Source organism: Equus przewalskii, chromosome X (genome assembly GCF_037783145.1).
Source record: "Equus przewalskii isolate Varuska chromosome X, EquPr2, whole genome shotgun sequence".
Taxonomy (NCBI): Eukaryota; Metazoa; Chordata; class Mammalia; order Perissodactyla; family Equidae; genus Equus; species Equus przewalskii.
Window position 1 is genome coordinate 123162241 of NC_091863.1, and position 16897 is coordinate 123179137.

General features: G+C 55.7%; 1 protein-coding gene across 7 annotated transcripts; it reads right to left on the reverse strand.

The window, feature by feature from the left end:
• Positions 1–2614: 2614 nt before the first annotated feature.
• On the reverse strand, positions 2615–11923 carry IRAK1 (interleukin 1 receptor associated kinase 1). Of its 7 annotated transcripts, none has more exons than XM_070604567.1 (14): positions 11696–11923; positions 11445–11612; positions 11207–11338; positions 10985–11088; positions 10607–10792; positions 10310–10374; positions 9969–10083; positions 9084–9238; positions 8378–8585; positions 7856–7921; positions 6050–6286; positions 4930–5365; positions 4287–4430; positions 2615–3733 (listed from the first exon to the last, which is right to left on the reverse strand). In XM_070604567.1, exons 1-14 carry the CDS (start codon positions 11829–11831, stop codon positions 3672–3674), a joined length of 2214 nt encoding a protein of 737 aa, XP_070460668.1. In that variant the 5' UTR covers positions 11832–11923; the 3' UTR covers positions 2615–3671. The 7 variants fall into 7 exon arrangements, with proteins under 7 accessions (XP_070460668.1, XP_070460671.1, XP_070460667.1 ...); XM_070604570.1 differs by having other exon boundaries at positions 9084–9169; positions 10607–10795; XM_070604566.1 differs by having other exon boundaries at positions 10607–10795.
• Positions 11924–16897: the final 4974 nt, after the last annotated feature.

Genomic DNA, 16897 nt, shown 5'->3' on the forward strand with positions numbered 1-16897 from the left:
AGCGGAGATGAGGGGCTGGCCCCGGGGCTGCGCGGTTAAGTTCACACACCCTGCTGTGGTGGCCCAGGGTTTCACCAGTTCAAATCCTGGGTGCAGACGTGGCACCGCTCATCAAGCCATGCTGAGGTGGCATCCCACATAGCAGAACCAGAAGGACCCACAACTAGAATATACAACTATGTACTAGGGGGCTTTGGGAAGAAGAAGGAAAAAAAAAGAAGATTGGCAACAGATGTTAGCTCAGGGCCAGTCTTCCTCAGCAAAAAGAGGAAGATTGGCAGTAGTTAGCTCAGGGCTAATCTTCCTAAAACAAATAAAAATAAAAATAAATATAAAGACACTAATAAGCTAAAAGAAAAGAACAGGGGGCCAGCCCGGTGGCATAGCGGTTAAGTTCGCATACTCTGCTTTGGTGGCCTGGGGTTTGCGGGTTCAAAATAGATGCAGCAAAATCTGACAGAACTGAAAGACAAACCCACCATTACAGTTGGAGACTGCGATACTTTTCTCTCAGTCTGCCAGACAGAACTGGTAGACAGAAAAGCAGCAAGGATACTGAAGACTTGAAGAGCACTACCAACCACCTTGACCTCACTGACATTTATAGAACATTCTACCCAACTGCAAAATACACACTCTTTTCACACACACATGGAACATTCACCAAGCTAAACCATATGCTAAGCCATAAAAGAAGTCTCAATATTTTTTTTTTTTTTTTTTTTTTGGTGAGGAAGATTGTCCCTGAGCTAACATCTGTGCCAATCTCCCTCTACTTTGTATGTGGGACACCACCACAGCACAGCTTGATGAGCAGTGTGTAGGTCTGCACCCGAGATCTGAACCCATGAACCCTGGGCTGCCAAAGCAGACTGCTTGAACTTAACCATTACGCCACCTGGCTGGCTCCTCTCAATAAGTCTAAAATAAATGAAATTGTACAGAGTAAATTCTCTGACCATGATGGAATTAAAAATACACAACAAAAAGATATATGCAAAATCCCCAAATATTTAGAAATTAAATATACTTCTAAGTAGGTCACTGGTTAAAGAAATAATCACAAAGGAAATTAGAAACATTATGAACTGAATGAAAATGAAAACAGAATATATCCAAATGAGTAGAATGCAGCTAAAGCTGTCCTCAAAGGAAATTTATAGCTTTAAATGCTTATGTTAGAAAAAGAAATGTTTAAAATCAATGATTTAAGGTTACACTTTAAGAAGCTGGAAAAAGATGAATAAATTAACCCCAAATAAGTTTTATTACTCCAAAGTAAGTAAAAGAAAGGAAATGATAAAGAGTGGAAATCAAGAAATTAGAAAATGGGCAAACAATGGAGAAAAGTCAATGAAACCAAAACTTGGTTCTTTGAAATGATCAGTAAAATTGACAAGCGTCTGTCTAGGTTGATCAAGAGAAAAAGGAAGGACACAAATTACCAATATCAGGAATGAAAGAGGGGACATCACTACAGATCCTCCAGACGTAAAAGGATGATAAGGGGGTATTATTAACTTTATGCCAACTTAGACAAAATGGGCAGGTTCCTTGAAAGACACAAATTACTAAAGCTGACACATAAAGAAACAGAAAATCTGAATGGCCTGATATCTAATTAAAGAAATTGAATTTGTAATTAAAAACCTGTCCACAAAGAAAAGTCCAGGTGCAGACGGCTTCACTGGTAAATCCATCAAACATTTAAAGAAGTAACACTCAGCATACACAGGCCCTGCAAGAACATAAGAGAAGAACGGTACACTTTCCAACTTATTTTATGAGGCCCTGATACCAAAACCAGATAAAGCTATTACCAGAAAACTGCAGATCAATATCCCTTATGAATATAGATGCAAAAATTCTCAGGAGATATTGGCAAATGGAATTCAGCAATATACTAAAGGATAACACAACATGACCAAGTGCTGTTTTTATCTAAGGAATGCAAAGTTGGTTTAATACTTGAAAATCAATTGATGTGGTTCACATTGACAAAATACATCTATGACAATCCTACAGCTAGCATCATACTTGGTGGTAAAAACACTTTGCACCTAAGATTGAGAACAAGGCAAGGATGTCCACTTTCACCACTTCTCTTCCACATTTGATTAGAGGCCCTAGCCAGTGCAATAAGGCAAGAAAAAGAACTGAAAGTCATACAGATTGGGAAGGAAGCTGTAAAACTGTCTTTATTTGCAGATGAAAGGATTCTGTATAGAGACTATCCCAAGTACCAAAAAACTACTAGGACTAAGCGAATTTAAGCAAGATCACAGAATGGAAAGCCAATATATAAAACTCAATTGTATTTTTATACACTATCAACGATCAATTAGAAAATGAAATAAAGACACCATTTACAATAGCATCAAAATCCATAAAATACATGGGGAAAATTTAACCACCTGTGAAAGCACTGTTGGGTAGCAGTGCTGTGGATCTGATAGCAGTATGGTGGCTCACTGGGACTGGAAACGAGCCTCCAGAGGACTGGGGGGGGGGGCGCTCTGCTGTTTGGGGTTGGACAGTCAAGAATCCTGAGATGAAAAGCACTGGAAAAGCTCAAGGCTTTCCATGCAAAAAACTCCACTAGTACAGCCAGAGATCGAAATGTAAGCTTTTATTACTCCAGGACAACTGGGACTTTGCCAATGCCTAGCTTCGTGGGGCATGTAGTGTGAGTCATGATTGAGGACGTAAAATCATTGTAAGCCAGTGTGATAGCCTTGGGCTACTTTTGAAGACACTCAGTTACACGAAACCTGGCTTGCTTCTAAAATCGTAAGTCCCATTTTCTTTTTCCTCCCTCTCTGCCTTATTCCCAACTTCCTGCCTTCTTGGGGCTTCTCACTGTCTGGGTTAACACAGGCCTTGGCTAGCCAAATTTTGGGTAGTGGCCCCTCTGTCACAACCAGTGCCTGAGCCTGAGGCTGAGCCTGTGGCCTCTGGAGCCTGACCTGGCTCGGTGCCCGTCTGTAGCACCTAGGGGTGTCCTGGTTAGCAGGTGGTCACCTTAAGCTAGCTCCCAGGTCCCTGGTGAAGCCTGCAGACACTGGCTTGATGGGGTGTGCTGCTGGACTCTCTAGGGCATCTCAGAACTCTCACTTCTAGCTGGGGGACTAAACCATAGGCTGGCCACACCTCACTTTTCCAAATTACAAGCAGCTGGGAGGGCCCCAGGCCTCATCTGCTCTGTTCTACAGAGTGGCCCCTTTCCCCCAGGGCTTCAGCAAATCCTAAGAGAAGGGCTAAGGGCCGCTGCTGTAGGCCTGGGCCCTCAGGGGAGTCGGCTACCTGCTCTGTCCCACTGTACCAGCGGCCCCACTCCCTCAGCCTGTGCAGCTATCAGCCTTCAGACATGCTCTCCTGCCCCGCTAACACCCCTCCCATGACATCAGCTTTCCTCCCCCAAATGCTGGACCGAAGGCAGGCCTTTGAGCCGTCCTGCCCTACTGATGGCTTCCAGCAGCTAGCCTGGGTGGCTCTGAGCCCTGCCTGTGCCCACACCGCGAGAACAGCAGGGGCCACCACCTGCTCTCCCCCGCGAGGCTGGGGCCCGCACCCCCACTGCCCATGGGCTGCCGAGGATTCGCGTGCCATGAGAACTTGTAGCCATGAGAACTTTGACTTCCGGGTTTTGGGGATTTGCCCAAGTGAACGGATCAGCTCTGAAATTCATCACTCTCTTCGGGCCTCTGCCTATGTTGGTGCTCTAGGCCCGAGCCTACAGAAGGAACAGGAAATGCCAGTTAGCAAATGGGGGAGGCTAAGGGCTCCCAGCTCAAGGGCTGGGCTGTGCTTCCTCCTCAGCTCCCAGGGCACTCTCTGGAACTAGGGGTTTCTATTCCTAAGCAGCACTTCTTCAAATAGCACCTGGAATGGCAAATGCCTACCGGGGCTTCGGAAGTGTTAGAAGCATGGCGGGGCGCTGGCTCCCCTAGTCTAAGGGAAGGTGCCATTGTCAGGAGGTGAGGGAGCTGGGACAGGGCCTAGCCCAGAATATACAACTTCCCAAGGGAGGCGTGGGGCTTCTAACCATCGTTAGAGGGGGTGGCCGGCCTCTGCGCTGTCCCATACCCTTGGAGGGCAGCAGCCTCGTCCATGCACGATCAGAACAAATGCTCTGCTGTCTGGGGCTGGCATGAGGAGACGTGCCTGAGAGCCCCCGGTGGCTGGCCATCCAGCTGCAGAGCACATATGGGGCAGCCAGGGCCCCTCTGGGGTCCAAGCCCCGTCACCTGCAGCCTCTGGTCACATGGGGCCAGTCCCGGGTGTACCTGGGAGGGAGCTTGATGATAGCAGCTGTAGGCTGTCCAGGACCCCATCCTCATACAAGGCCAGCTTCTGCACCATCTTCTGCCGGGCCGGGTTGATAACAATCTGCGGTGGCTGCGATGACGCAGAGCTGTCCATGAGTGATCCTGAGGTGGAGACAGCACCTTCTTAGCTGCAGGGGCCATTGTCCCTGGGAACTCCTCGCTGACGATTCCAGCCTCACAAGTTTTCCCTGCCCCCAGCCTAGCTCCCTGCCCCTTCGAGACAGAAGTCCTCAGTTCCCCTTCTGAGGACAGGGCCTGGAAGGGGCTGCGCCATGGCCCTGGCTCCCAGCTAGGCCAGGAGTTTGGTCCTGGACAGAACCTTCTTTGTTCCCAGTTTTCAGGAAGTGAGCTTCTGGCCTCTTCTCACCCATCTTGGGGGCACGGCCTGGGTAGACGAGACAGCACCGGGCTGTCCTCTGTGCCCCTGTCCAAGGACAGGCAGGCTGCCTGCTCTGAGACACGGCCTAGAGCTTGCTAAGGATCAAGTGAGCTTAACAGCAGGCCCCAGTTCTCTCCTCCCAGAAGGCTGGGGGCGGGGAGTATGGAGACTGTTGTCAAAGGAGGCCCCTGGTCCCTCTTCTGGGTACCTGTCCCCAGCTACCTTCCACAGCTGTGGGCCGGGTACCCGGGCCACTCCCCCAGCTTGACTCTCGGGCAGTGCCCCCTTGAGTACAGCCGGCCTGCCCAAGGAGTGCTGGGGCCCAGGCGGCAGCCCCTTGCCCAGGGCTGCCTGGCAGGCCCGGGCCTGGGGGGCAACTCAGGGTCAGATGCCAGGAATGCAGGGCAGCAGACAGGCTGGACACACTCTCGTCACTCTCCACGGGCTGGTTGGGGCCTTTCTGGAGCCGCTCTGTAGTTTGGGCTGGGGCTCCTGAGGGCACTGCCAGGGGTGGCCTCAGGCTGGTACTGCTCAGGGCACTGCTGGCGGTAGACACGTAGGAGTTCTCCTGCGGGGAAGGGGGGCTGTGGCTGGCAGCCTCTGGCTCCAGGGACAGCCCTGTCACTGCTACCTGTAGCTTCTCCAGCCTCTCGTACACCTGCGAGGAGAGGGAGGGACTCTCAGGGCGAGTTGCCTGCGGGGAGCTCTCCACAGCTCCTGGGTGGGCCAGGCTTGGCCACAAAGACCAGTTCTGGCCCTCACAGGGCTGCTCCAGGTTGTCTGTGACCTGCCTCGGGGCTTGGGCTGCCACCCCAGGCCTCGTGCAGATGCTCTGGGGGTTGCAGGGACAACTAAGCTGGTACACTCTGCCCCCGGGAAAGCTCTAGGCCTTGCCCCTTTGTCCCTGTCACAGGGAGTGCTGAGAGTCACAGCCACCAAAGCTAAGAACTAAGAGTGGCTCCTCTCTGTCTTCTAGAAAGCAGATCTCACTGCCCTGCTGCCCTCAAATAAGCCTTCTGTATTCTCAACTGTCAGAGGGGAAGAGGTGGGGGTCAGGAAGGGGACAGGAAAAGGCAGATGCAGTGGCGCAGTGCACCCAGAAGGGGGCGCAGTAAAAGCCCTTTGCCTGTCTCTACTTACCAAGGGGGGTTCAGTGGGGTTCTGGCCACCCCAAACAAAACCGAAGGGCAAGTGAGGAATGTTTGGAGACTCTGTCTCCAGAAAGAGGTCTGGCAGGCACTGTGGTTCACTACAGGGCAGTGCCAGGAATGTGGGGTTTCTGGCAGGCCACTGTCCCCCAGAGGTGGCCAGCATCTCAACTGCCCCCCGACCACAGGACTACCTGTGTCATGGGGGGTCTCCTCTTGGCCCGGCGGTGCAGGCAGCAGCAAGCCAGCTGGCCCAGGGCTAGGCCCAGCTCGGGTGGACATGGCCCAGGCCTCGGATCCAGGTGCTTCTTGTAGATCTGGGTGGCGATTGGGGCAGCCCAGGCATCTGTGGCCAGACCTGCTTTGATTGCGGTCTGGGTGCTTTTCAGGGCCACCCCGGCCTCCTCGGCCTCTTCTTCAACCAGGTCTTTCTGTGGGACAGATAGTGTGAGAATGGCCCTGGGGCATTGAAGCCACACCCCCCAGGCCCTTGGCACTGACTCCTGTGGTCTTTCTTGGGATGCGTTAAGCACCCAGTGTGCACCCAGCACTGCCCTAGGTCCTAGGGATACAGTGACAAATAGAACGCCATAGGCCCACCTTCACAGAGCTGACTTCCTGGTGGGGAGAGGTGCCCACACATGCCTATAAACCAATGTAGAGCTGTGCCAGAGAAGCCCATGGGGTTTTGACCAGGGCCTGAGTAAGTGGCACTTGAGCTGGGATCTGAAGGCATGACCAAGCCAGAGAGGGCAGAGCGGAGAAGAGGAGTGCCCCACGAAGAAGCACCCCGGGGGGAAACGGGACTGGAGGCCAACTTGAGTTCTGAGATGGGAAGGCCCAGGAGGAAGCACCTGGGTCGGGCGGGGGGGGGGGGGGTGCCTTTCAGGTAGAGGGAAAGGCTCCCATAAAGGTCCTGGGGCAGGCAGCAGAGAGCCAGCCAAGTTTGGAAGATGAGAGAAGGCTGCTGGCGGCAGGACCTGAGAGTTGTGGGGTTGGGCCACCTTAAGGGATTGAGCCTTCGCCCCAAGCACAGAGGAAAGCAAAGGGGCCACCACGATCTCTTTCTGTTTTTGAAGATTGCTTTGGCCGCGGCACAGAAAACAAATAAAAAGGGTCCAAGAAGACCAAAGAGGGACCTCTGAGGAGACTGGCGTGCTGCTCTGTGGCAGCGATGACCACATGGAGAGCAGCCCAAGCTGGGGTCGGCTCTAGAGATGGTGCCAACAGGACACGCTGACGGATGGGGAAAGTGAAGGCAGGGGGCTCCTGGGTTCTGGCCCGGACCTGCTGAAACCAAGTAATGGACGGAAATGGCCCAGAGCCAGGAGCAGAAGCAGTGGGAGGTCTAGCAGTTTGCAAACTGTGAAGAGCAAACATTGACAGAGGACGTTTTGGGCCCAGGAGGTGTCCGAGTGCTGTTAAGTGTACGAAGTCAGCTTGCATATGAGGAAACAGGCCCAGCAAAGAGCAGGAATTTGCTCCAATACCACCTTCAAGCTGGGACGACATGCCAGGTCTCCTGGCCCTGTCTCAGTCCATGGTGAGGCAGACAGGAACCAAGGAGGAAGGGGAGGGGGCTGCTCAGACCTGCCCCCACAACATGGAGCATTCGTCTGCAGCTTGCCCGTTGGGGCCTGAGAGAAGGCTTCTCAGGCCTGCCCGATTCTCTGCCACAGCCTCTCCCAGGCCTCTGTGTTCTGTTTTCCACTGCAGCTTCTGATCCCAGCACACTGGGACCGCCCTGCAGGGACACCCCCTCCCCTTCCCCCAGCCCTGGTGAGGTCTGGAAAGGCCTATGGCATCCGCAGAAGAAAGACAGGTTTCTCCTCGGCAAGGTGAAGGAAACTGTTTGGGGCCCTGCCTACTTTCAAAGATGAGTCAGCAGCAGAGGCTGGCTTCTATGGGGTGCTCTGTTCCAGATCATTCTGCCCTCCAGGGCTGCACCTGTTGGTTGCTAGGAGCAGCACCTCCCTCCCTCCCTGCCTCAGGAGGCTCACCAGATACTTGGTCCTGGCACCATGCGTCCTCACAGCTCTCTGGCCGACCAGGCTCTCCAGCACTACCTGGAGAGAGGGCAGGATGCAGAGCGTAGCAGCGGCTTCTGGCCTGGTGCTGCTCCAGGCCTTGGTGGGACGGGCCGTGTGCAGAGGGGCTTGTGGGGTGGACAGGGTAGCCCAGCCCAAAGAGGCTACTAAGGTGTGGATTAGGGCTGACGGGCATGGCCCTTGGATGGGCAGATGAGGACTGTCCCCCAGCAGGAACAGAGCCACACGCTATGGGACCGAAGCTTCAGTGCTCTGGAGGGTCCACTTGAAGAAAAGAATGTATGATGACAAATATGAAATGAGGTGCAGGGCCAAGGAAGGGGCCTGTGCCACAGAGGGAGGGGCTCTGGAGCTGAAGCTCCATTAGCTTCCTGCTGGGTTGGCCTCTGGCCCCACAAGGAATTCTCCAGGCCCTCCTGCCTTTGCCTGGCCACAGCTTCCCCCCTCAAGCCAGCAGAGGGTATGGCAGCTCACCACGCCGAAGCTGAAGGTATCGGTGTCCACAGCCAGCCTCCCTGTCTTGACATACTCCTCCGGCAGGTAGGCCAGGGTGCCACGCACGGTCCGTGTCCGGGCCACGGTGCTGCTCTGGCTGGGGTTGGCCCCTGCAAAACGGCTGAGACGGGCCAGGCCGAAGTCTCCCAGTTTGGGCATCAGTCTCTCATCCAGAAGGACATTGGAACTTGGGGATGGAAGGGAGTGGTGTCAGCCTGGCCCTGGCCTTGGCTGGCCCTGCCCCCTACATCTGCTTGGCCCTGATGAAATCGGACTGGGGCCACTAACTCACACCTCACCCAGAGAAAGCGGCTGGCGCTAAGCAAGTATCCAGCTACCTGGGGGGCTCTGAGCCAGCAGCTGCCAGGGCACCCTCGTACAGTTCGGCCCCTGCTCATTAGCGGGGTGCATCCTTGACCTCTGCTTCTACACCTGTCCCATGCCAGGTACTCAGTGACCTGGGGCCTCCAGCTCTGATGTCCCCACCTTGGCCTCAAGCAGGAGAGGGTGGGCCTATCCTCACAGGGGCCACTCATGGCAGGGCTCCTCGGGATAAGACACCAGGCCCTGGCAAACAGGTGCCACTGCTCCCTGCTGGCAGGTTTGGGAGCATCATCCCCTTGCCGTAGACTCTGCCCCTGCAGTTCTCAGGGGCCCTAGCGGCCAGGCTACGGCCCCTCCTCACCTCTTGATGTCTCCATGGATGAGGCTGGGGCTGTCCTGATGCAAAAACTGAATTGCCCGAGCTGTGCCCAGAAGGATGTCCAGTCGCTGAGGCCAGGAGAGAGGGGGGCAGGCCTGGGTCTGGAGCGGCAGAGGGAGCAAGGGGCACAGGGGAGGCTGGGGGGCCACCGTTCCTTGACCCCCAACCCTCCCTCCACCTGTCACCGGGGGATCTGGACAAGCCACTTCACTCTCTGCTTGTTTCCCCTTCTGCAAAACGAGGAGCCAAATCTCCATGAGCTGCTTCACCAGAGGGTCAAGATTAAGCCATCCCAATGCTTCGTACAGCATGCCTACGGGACGTGCTTTTGGGAGTCGTTACCGACTCTGGTGGTCCCAGTTCGCGGAGTTCATTCATTCGTCCCAGGCGATCAGGATGTTGGTGCAAGCTTTCTCCCTGTTCCCCCAACCAGTGTGCTTCTCCTGAGTGCTTAAAGAGGAGGTCGAGGACGCTCTTGCCCTGTGGCTTGTGCATGCCACACAAGATAGGCAGGGCCCAGCTGCTGCTGCCCACTGGCCCCTTTTTCCAAAGGCGACACTGACAAGAGCCTCCGGCTACGGTGCTTGTGCAGGGGAGAAGCTGGAGTCAGGCCACTCTGAGTCGACAACCCCCTTTTTAGAGGCACCATGGCCCAGCTTCTTGGGCATGCAGGAACAGCCAGGGAGACGCCACAGGAAAGAGTTCCAGGGAAAACAGGGACCCACCTTAGGTCAAACCCTGAGCTCAGGCCCTGCCTGCTGGTGGGACCTACTCCCAGAGGCTGAGAGCCCAGGCCCTGCCCCCTGCTAGCCTAGGTGCCAAGAGTGCTGCGGGTCCAGGGAGGCAGGCCACGCCAGGTAAGTCTACCTGGAAGTGGAGGCGGTCTTCCAGGGAGCCATTGGGCAGGAAGCCGTAGACAAGGCAGTAGCAGCCAGTCTGAGCACAGTAGCCTGCAAAGTCCACGATGTTTGGGTGACGAAACCTGCTTGAAAAAGTGGGGCCTGAGTGCTCTGGCGCCCAGCCTCCACCACGGTTTCCATTTGGCCATTGCGGGGGTGGGTAGTCCCTGCTGGTTCCTCAGCTAGGCTGGGCGTGGCAGGCTTTGGAGGCCTGAGGGAGCCAGGTGGAGTGGTGTGTGGTCCTGGAGGTTAATGGGGCCCTGGTGCGGCTCTCTCTGCCACCAGTCAGGAAGGATGCCCCAGGCTCACCGTGACAGCTGCTCCACTTCGGTCAGGAAGCTCTGCTTCACGGTGGTCCACTCCAGATCTGCCTCCTGCAGCCCCCAGGGAAAACAGTATGCAGGCAGCATGAGGCTCTCGCAGCCAAGGACTGACGACCACACCCACGGCCACCTGTCCTGGGCCCAGACCAACCAAGGGGCCAGGGACCTTGACCCGGGGAATCAGAGGGCTTAAGTAGCTGCATGGGGAAGCAGTGTGGGGGGACCAGAAAAGTGAGGGTCTGTTGCCCCCCCTCCAGGTCCTTTGTTGAGATGCTCCACCCACCTCCTTCAGCCTCTTCACAGCGTACACTGTGTTCCTCATCACAGCCCGGTACACACACCCAAAACCACCCTCCCCGATCTTCAGCTCTTCTGAGAAGTTGTGAGTGCCCCGGGAAATCTCATGGAGGGGCCAGCAGAACGGAGAGGGGTGGGCCCCCTGCAGGAGGGACAGCTGGCTCTCTGGGCTCTGCTGTGGGAAGAGACTCCGTATCAGGTGAGGACCTGTCTCCTCCCCTCTGCCCAGCCGCAAGCCCGTGCCCCACCTCCCCCAGCTGCCTCCCAGCTGGCTCCAGCGGGCTAGTTGGGGCTCCCAGATGTACTAAAGGCTGGGTTTCTTGCTCCTTCTCTGAAACCTTTGCTGGGGGCAGGACCCACCTACCTTGGTAGAGGAAGGGGCTGGGGATGCCGGTGGTGGCCGGAGGGCAGCAAGGCTTGGGACAGGGCCGAGCTCAGGCCCAGAATGGGTCTGGGAGCCTGGAAAAGCTTCATAAAGACATCAGTGAGAGGCAGGCAGAGACCGGCGGCAGAGGGTACAGCCGTGGCCATGGTCAAGGTGGCCCTTTCCTCAGGTCCAGCAAGTCCAACATCCGGGCCCTCTTACCTGGGGAGAGGAGGGTGGAGGCTGACGACTGCAACTTCCGGGGGCTGAGAGCCTCGGCCTCAGAGGGTGCAGAGAGGCTGCTGGGCTTCAGGGCGGTGGTGCTGGGGGGCTTGTTGGGGGCGGGAGGGTGCCCTGGGACGCCAAGGAAGGAAAGGACGGTTAGGCCCAACCGGGGGGAGGAGCCCCATGGGAGGCCGAGGGCGGCCCCCAGCCCGGGGGTCCCGGGCCGCGCGCTCACAGGCCGTGATGATGTCCCGAGCCCGGAGCAGCTGCAGGTGCGTGAGGATGCGCACGAGGTCGGCCACGCGGGCGTTGCGGTTGATCCAGGGCCACAGGACGCTGGCCGTGCGTTGCCCGGAGCGCTCGCACAGCCGCAGCTCGGTCTGGTCGCGCACGATCAGGGCGGCTGTGGGACGGGAGGGCATCAGGCCTGGGCATCCGGGGCCCGAGCGCCCCCCTGCCCGCCCTCGCCGGCCCGCCGCCACCCACCGAACTGGCACCAGTCGGCGGGCTCCAGGGCGTCCATCACTTTGTAGAAGCGGCACATGACGCAGGGTGGCACCTCGTACAAGAAGTGCTGGGCGCCGGGGACCGCGGGGTCCCCCGGGCCCGGCCCCCCGGCCATGGCCGCCGCCGCCGCCGGGCCGGGGCCTCTCCGGGCGGCGGCGGGCGCGGGCCTCGGCCGGCCCGGTCCGCGGACACTGACTCACTTCCCCTTTAAGCTGGCCTCGTGCGACGCCCGGCAGGGCGGAAGGGGCGGTGCCCGGGCCCCCCGCCATCTTGCCCGCCGCCGCCGCCGCCGCCGCGCGCCTCGGCCACACGGGGGCGCCGCGCGGGGTCCCTCCCTGCGAAGGCAGCGTCAGCGGGCCGGGCTTCCAGGAGGAGGGGCCGTCCGAGGGGGGCTGTGAGGGAGGGAGGACAGCCGTTCCCAGCACTGGGGCCAGAGGGCTCGGCCAAGGCACTGGACGTTCCAGAAAGGGCTAGAGCCGGGCTTTGTGAGAGTCCCTGGGAAGTCCCCTTAAGAAATTTTGGCTTTATTTGGGAGGCAGTGGAGCGTCGTCAGAGAGACGGGCAGGACAGGGTCAGATGTGGGTCCCACAAAGGCCCGGGCCGACTCCCGTCAGCTAGCCGTCTGGCTGGGTGCAGGGAGAACATTCTGGAAGCTTGTAGGGCAGGCCAGCCCAGCTCCGAGGATTTCTGCCTACCTCCTGCGCCCTGGATCCCATCATTCGGCTCCTTCAGGGACCTGCTCCGGCGATTGTTAGCTCTTTACAGTATCTGCCCCTTTTCTTTCTTTGCTGGCTCCTTCCCACCAACACGGAAGACACATTTACCTCTCTTAAACACAGGCCTTCAGCAACTGCTGTCCCTCCTCTCTCTTTCTGTCATACTTCTGCCTCAGTTTGCACTTCCCTCTGTGAGGACGGCAGAGGCCCCCTCTTACCCCTGTTCTCTGAAGCAGTCACCAGGCACCCAGCTGTTCCGAGCCTGTTGGACACCTTCGTCCATTTCTCTCTTGCCCATTCCCACAATGCTCTGCAGCCACTGATTTCTTCGGATTCTCTGGCACCCCTCCATTCCCCAGCCCCAGAGTAGCAGCCACTATGTTCCTGTCATCTCCCTGAATATCTGTGGAGCCCATCTCTTCCCCACAGGCCCGCTGCTCTCTCACTACTGCCTCTTACCTGGATGAACCTGCTTCCTGATCCTTCTCTGCCTTGTCTCTGTCTGGGTGGTCTTCCTCGGGCACAAAATCAAGCCACATTGCTTTCCTGCTTAAGACCTTCCTGTGGTTCCCGGAGGCCTCTGATGGGGTCCCAGTGCAGCCTCCACGCTGTCATCATTTGGCCCCTGCCCGCCCACCTCACGTCTAGCTCTCTGCACATGTCAGCAGCCTTAATCCATCCAGAACTCATTCGGGTTCTGTGAATGCACCAGGGCTCCTGCATCCAGGAGTTTGAACGTGCAGTTTCCTGGCCCTGGTGCGACAAGGTTGAGCTCCAACAGCTCCCCAGGTGGAAGCTAGGGTGAAAACTCCCTAGGCCCCCTGGGAATCTCCAATGCATCCTTCTTGAGCCTCTGTACTTGCCCACCTCCCCCATTAGATAGGGGAACACCTCACAAGCAGATTCTCCAGCTGGATGCATACTTGCAAGGCAATAGGTCACCTTCCCTGATGGGCCCCCCTTGCCCTCTTGATCCTGACCCCAAAGGGTTCCCCCCTAAGCTGTTTTCCCAGGGACTTACGGCAGTTTCCAGAAACTGGGTCTGCCCAAGATGAGCCCTCCATTGGAGCCTCTTCCCAGAAGCCACAGCCACTGTTGGCCACTCCCAAAGAGGAGGCTAGCTATGACCTAAGCCTCAAGTGGCTTATCATGAGGACAGCCCTTACTGAGACTACCAACTGAGTATGGGAAATTATCATGCATGCACATACTAAGCTCCAAGGGAACAGGGACTTGGTCCTACTTGCTCACTGCTGGACTGCAGCTCCTGGGACAGGCCTGGCACATGAGGGATGCTCAATACACACAAGTTGCATTTCAACCCTTTTTTTTAACTTTCAAGGCCAGGACTTTCAAGTGTATCTTCTAGTAGGTGTGTCCACATTTGCACATGAAGCTGGACTCTGAGCAGTTCTGTCATCCCTTCCAGCCCAGCAACAGCCTGGTGAGGACAGCTGTGGTGGGGCAGGGAGCTCCTGAGAACTCACAGCCTTACAGGAAGCCAGGGAGCACAGGCAGGGTGTGACAAGGCCTGCAAACCCCACAATGACAAGTGCCCCCTTTGGCAGCGAGCCAGGTCAGCAGAAGCCATAGGAGGGTCTTGGGCGGTAGGCACAGGAGGAACCAGAGCTGGGGGGCGTTTCAAAAGCACCTCGGCATATCTAGACCGAGGCGGCGCCCCTGCTGTGGCCCTCAGGAACAGGGAAGTTGTGCTGCTGTGCAGAAGGTCGGCAGCCTGCCTGCCCTCTCGACCTAGGGCATGACGGGCAGACTCATGCCAGGCCCTTCCCGGCCTGCTGCCCCAGAGCTTCCCATCACACGCAGGAGCAGTGTGCCTAGAAAGGGTGGCCTTGGAACACCCAAGGGAAGGCGGCGTATGGAGCGGGCTGCCCTTTCCTCCCACGGCAGTCCTGAAAGCGGCTGGCTCTTTATATTTAGGGACAGCCAGACTGAATCAGGAAACACATCACCATGCTGTCCTATGAGCTGTCTGATAATGAAAGCCCAGACCTTGAGTCACTTTCACAGAGAGATTTATCGAGAATGCTAACAGCACAGGATACAGTACTTCCCAACAAAAGGTGCAAACGCGTCACTTAGAAAGGCATGCTGAGTATTCTTTGCTTTCACACGTATTAAAAAACTTACAAAAATAAAATAAAACTGCGTGCTGCCCATCTTTTCAAATAGTAAAAGAACCTTATGAAAAAAAACCACTTGATTTTACAACAAAAGACACAAACGGACATTTTTATGTAAATTTATAAGGCAAACTCTTTATATAATAAATAGGTTACAGGGATTCAGTGGGGGGTGTTTTTGAAACGTATACAGGTACATTCAGACAGGTTTACTGAAATGGTACAAATTTCCTTAATAAATTGCCTTTTGTTTTTAAATATATCAGTGCTTTCAGTCATTTGGCTATACACAAAGAACCTTTTTTTTGAACACTACAAAAAAGCAATCAATATATTTTTTTAAAACGACCTACTTATTTTCTAAAGTAATTGTCCCAAAACACAAAAACTGAAGGTGAATGCGATAGAGGGCTTTTCAAGACATCTCCAGCCAAGTCTGTCCTGGGCGGCTCCCCGCACCCCAGACACACCTCTCCCATGCTCAGCCGGGCTTCTGTGCTGGAGCCGGCTCCCTCTGCACAGGGCGGCCTCTCTCACTGCGACTTGGGAGGGGGCAGCCACCCTGCCTGGTTCTTTCCGCTACTAAACCCCATGTGCAAATGGTCACTACAGTCAGCACTGTCCTCGCCTTTCAGGGGAGGGGCCGCCGGGCACTAAGGGCACATGTTTGTCCCTGTTCTGTGAACCCAAAACAATGTCTGGTGGGGCTAACAACTTTTCTGAGAAGGGTCTGGTTTTGACATGGAAAGGGAAAGGCATTTCTCACATCCAAATTTTGCTGGGGATTAGATGACAGCAAAGAGAGCGCACCCCCTCTGCCAACATCCTACCGCCCAGATAGTGGGGTCAAGAGGCCACATGAGTGTTGTGCACCATGGGACGGGGTGGGATGTGATGGAGGTGTCCTGAACCATAATGCCCACCGCCTGGCCTGTCCAGGAAGAGCTGTGTCAGGTGGAGAGTGGCCAATGTGCCCTGTCAACATATACCTGATCTGTGGCCACAGCGGAGGTCTCCAGGGAGATGCCCACCCTTTGAGCCACGCGACTCAGGCCCACCCCATCCTCCTCCCACAGGAGCGAGGTTGGCTCTGCTCACACACCCCTCCTGGCTCCTCTCGTAGGAACATCAACCTTGTCAGTCCTTAAAAATAGCGATGATGCTAATAATCTCGGGGGTGAAAAAAAGGCAAAAGAATCCACTGGGTGGAACAAAACCTGGTTTTGCTCTGACTTTGAAAATGGCAACACATCAGCTATTCGGTCCGTCGGCTTAGGCTTCACTTCTTCAGGTGGATTTGGGCTGATTGGGGCAGGGGTCATCTCTTCGGATCTCCCCTCCTGGGGAAAAAGGAGAGCCCCTCTCATCTCGGTCACCATCCCCTCCCTCTGAATTCTTTTGTTTGTAAAGAAAAGGTGTCTAGAAGCATTTGTCTCTGGAACAATTACTTTAAACATGGTTACAATACAGACCAGTTCAAACACAGAAGAGATTTACTTAGCGAAGTTCCTTTCACCCACCAAAAATTACACAAATATAAGCCTCAACACCACAGTTAAGAGGACCAGTAGAGAGAACCTCATGTTTGGAACACAAAAGGAGAAATAAAAACCAAACCAAACCCAAACAGAAAAACCCCAGAACGACAAGGGGAGGGCGCGGGAGGAGGGAGGAGAGCGAACACAGCACACGTTACAGTGTCCGGGTACACGGGAGCCCTGCGCGAGGAGCGGGCTCGGCACACATTGAGTAACAGTCCTGGTGATATTTGGTCATATATTCATCAACTACTGACTCTGGAGCGGCTGTTATTGATTGAAGCAGTGACAAATCAAACGGAAAAGGAGGCCTTGGTAGCAAGGGAAGGAGCAGGCTTCAAGTTCTGCAAGCCTTTTGCACTCCACCGTCCAGCTCCCCAGAAACACTGAACTGGGTGGGCCCCGCTCCATCCAGGCAGAGGTCACCCGGTGAGGCTAACTTGGGCGCTGATTTCAGATTGCAGTCAGAAAGCACGCACGTGGACACATTCGGACACCCACCTGTTAGTGACCAAACATCAGCGGCAATGGCCTCCTTGCCTCCTCTGCCCCCATCCCAGGCTGGGTGGGAAAGGACGTTATGACCCACCGCTAATACTGAACATAGACTGGAGCAGGCCCGAGAGTGGGTGCACAGGCTGCCCCAGCACAGGTCCTTCAATGGGCCCGAGGGCAGCCCGGCCACCCAAAGAGCCTATGAGCATTTCTCTTCTGGATTCAGGCCTCAGAAGAAGTAATGACGCAGGGAGGGAAGCTTTTGGCCCTGATGATTATAATGCTCTCTGC

Excerpts from the sequence above, each read along its gene's own strand:
- IRAK1 (XM_070604566.1), bottom strand. The coding sequence starts at position 11,831 with ATGGCCGGGGGGCCGGGCCCGGGGGACCCCGCGGTCCCCGGCGCCCAG. Across the intron at positions 9,239-9,968 it reads AAGACCGCCTCCACTTCCAG|CCTCCCCTGTGCCCCTTGCT; the intron begins GTAGACTTACCT and ends GTGGCCCCCCAG. Across the intron at positions 7,922-8,377 it reads ATACCTTCAGCTTCGGCGTG|GTAGTGCTGGAGAGCCTGGT; the intron begins GTGAGCTGCCAT and ends CCCTCTCTCCAG.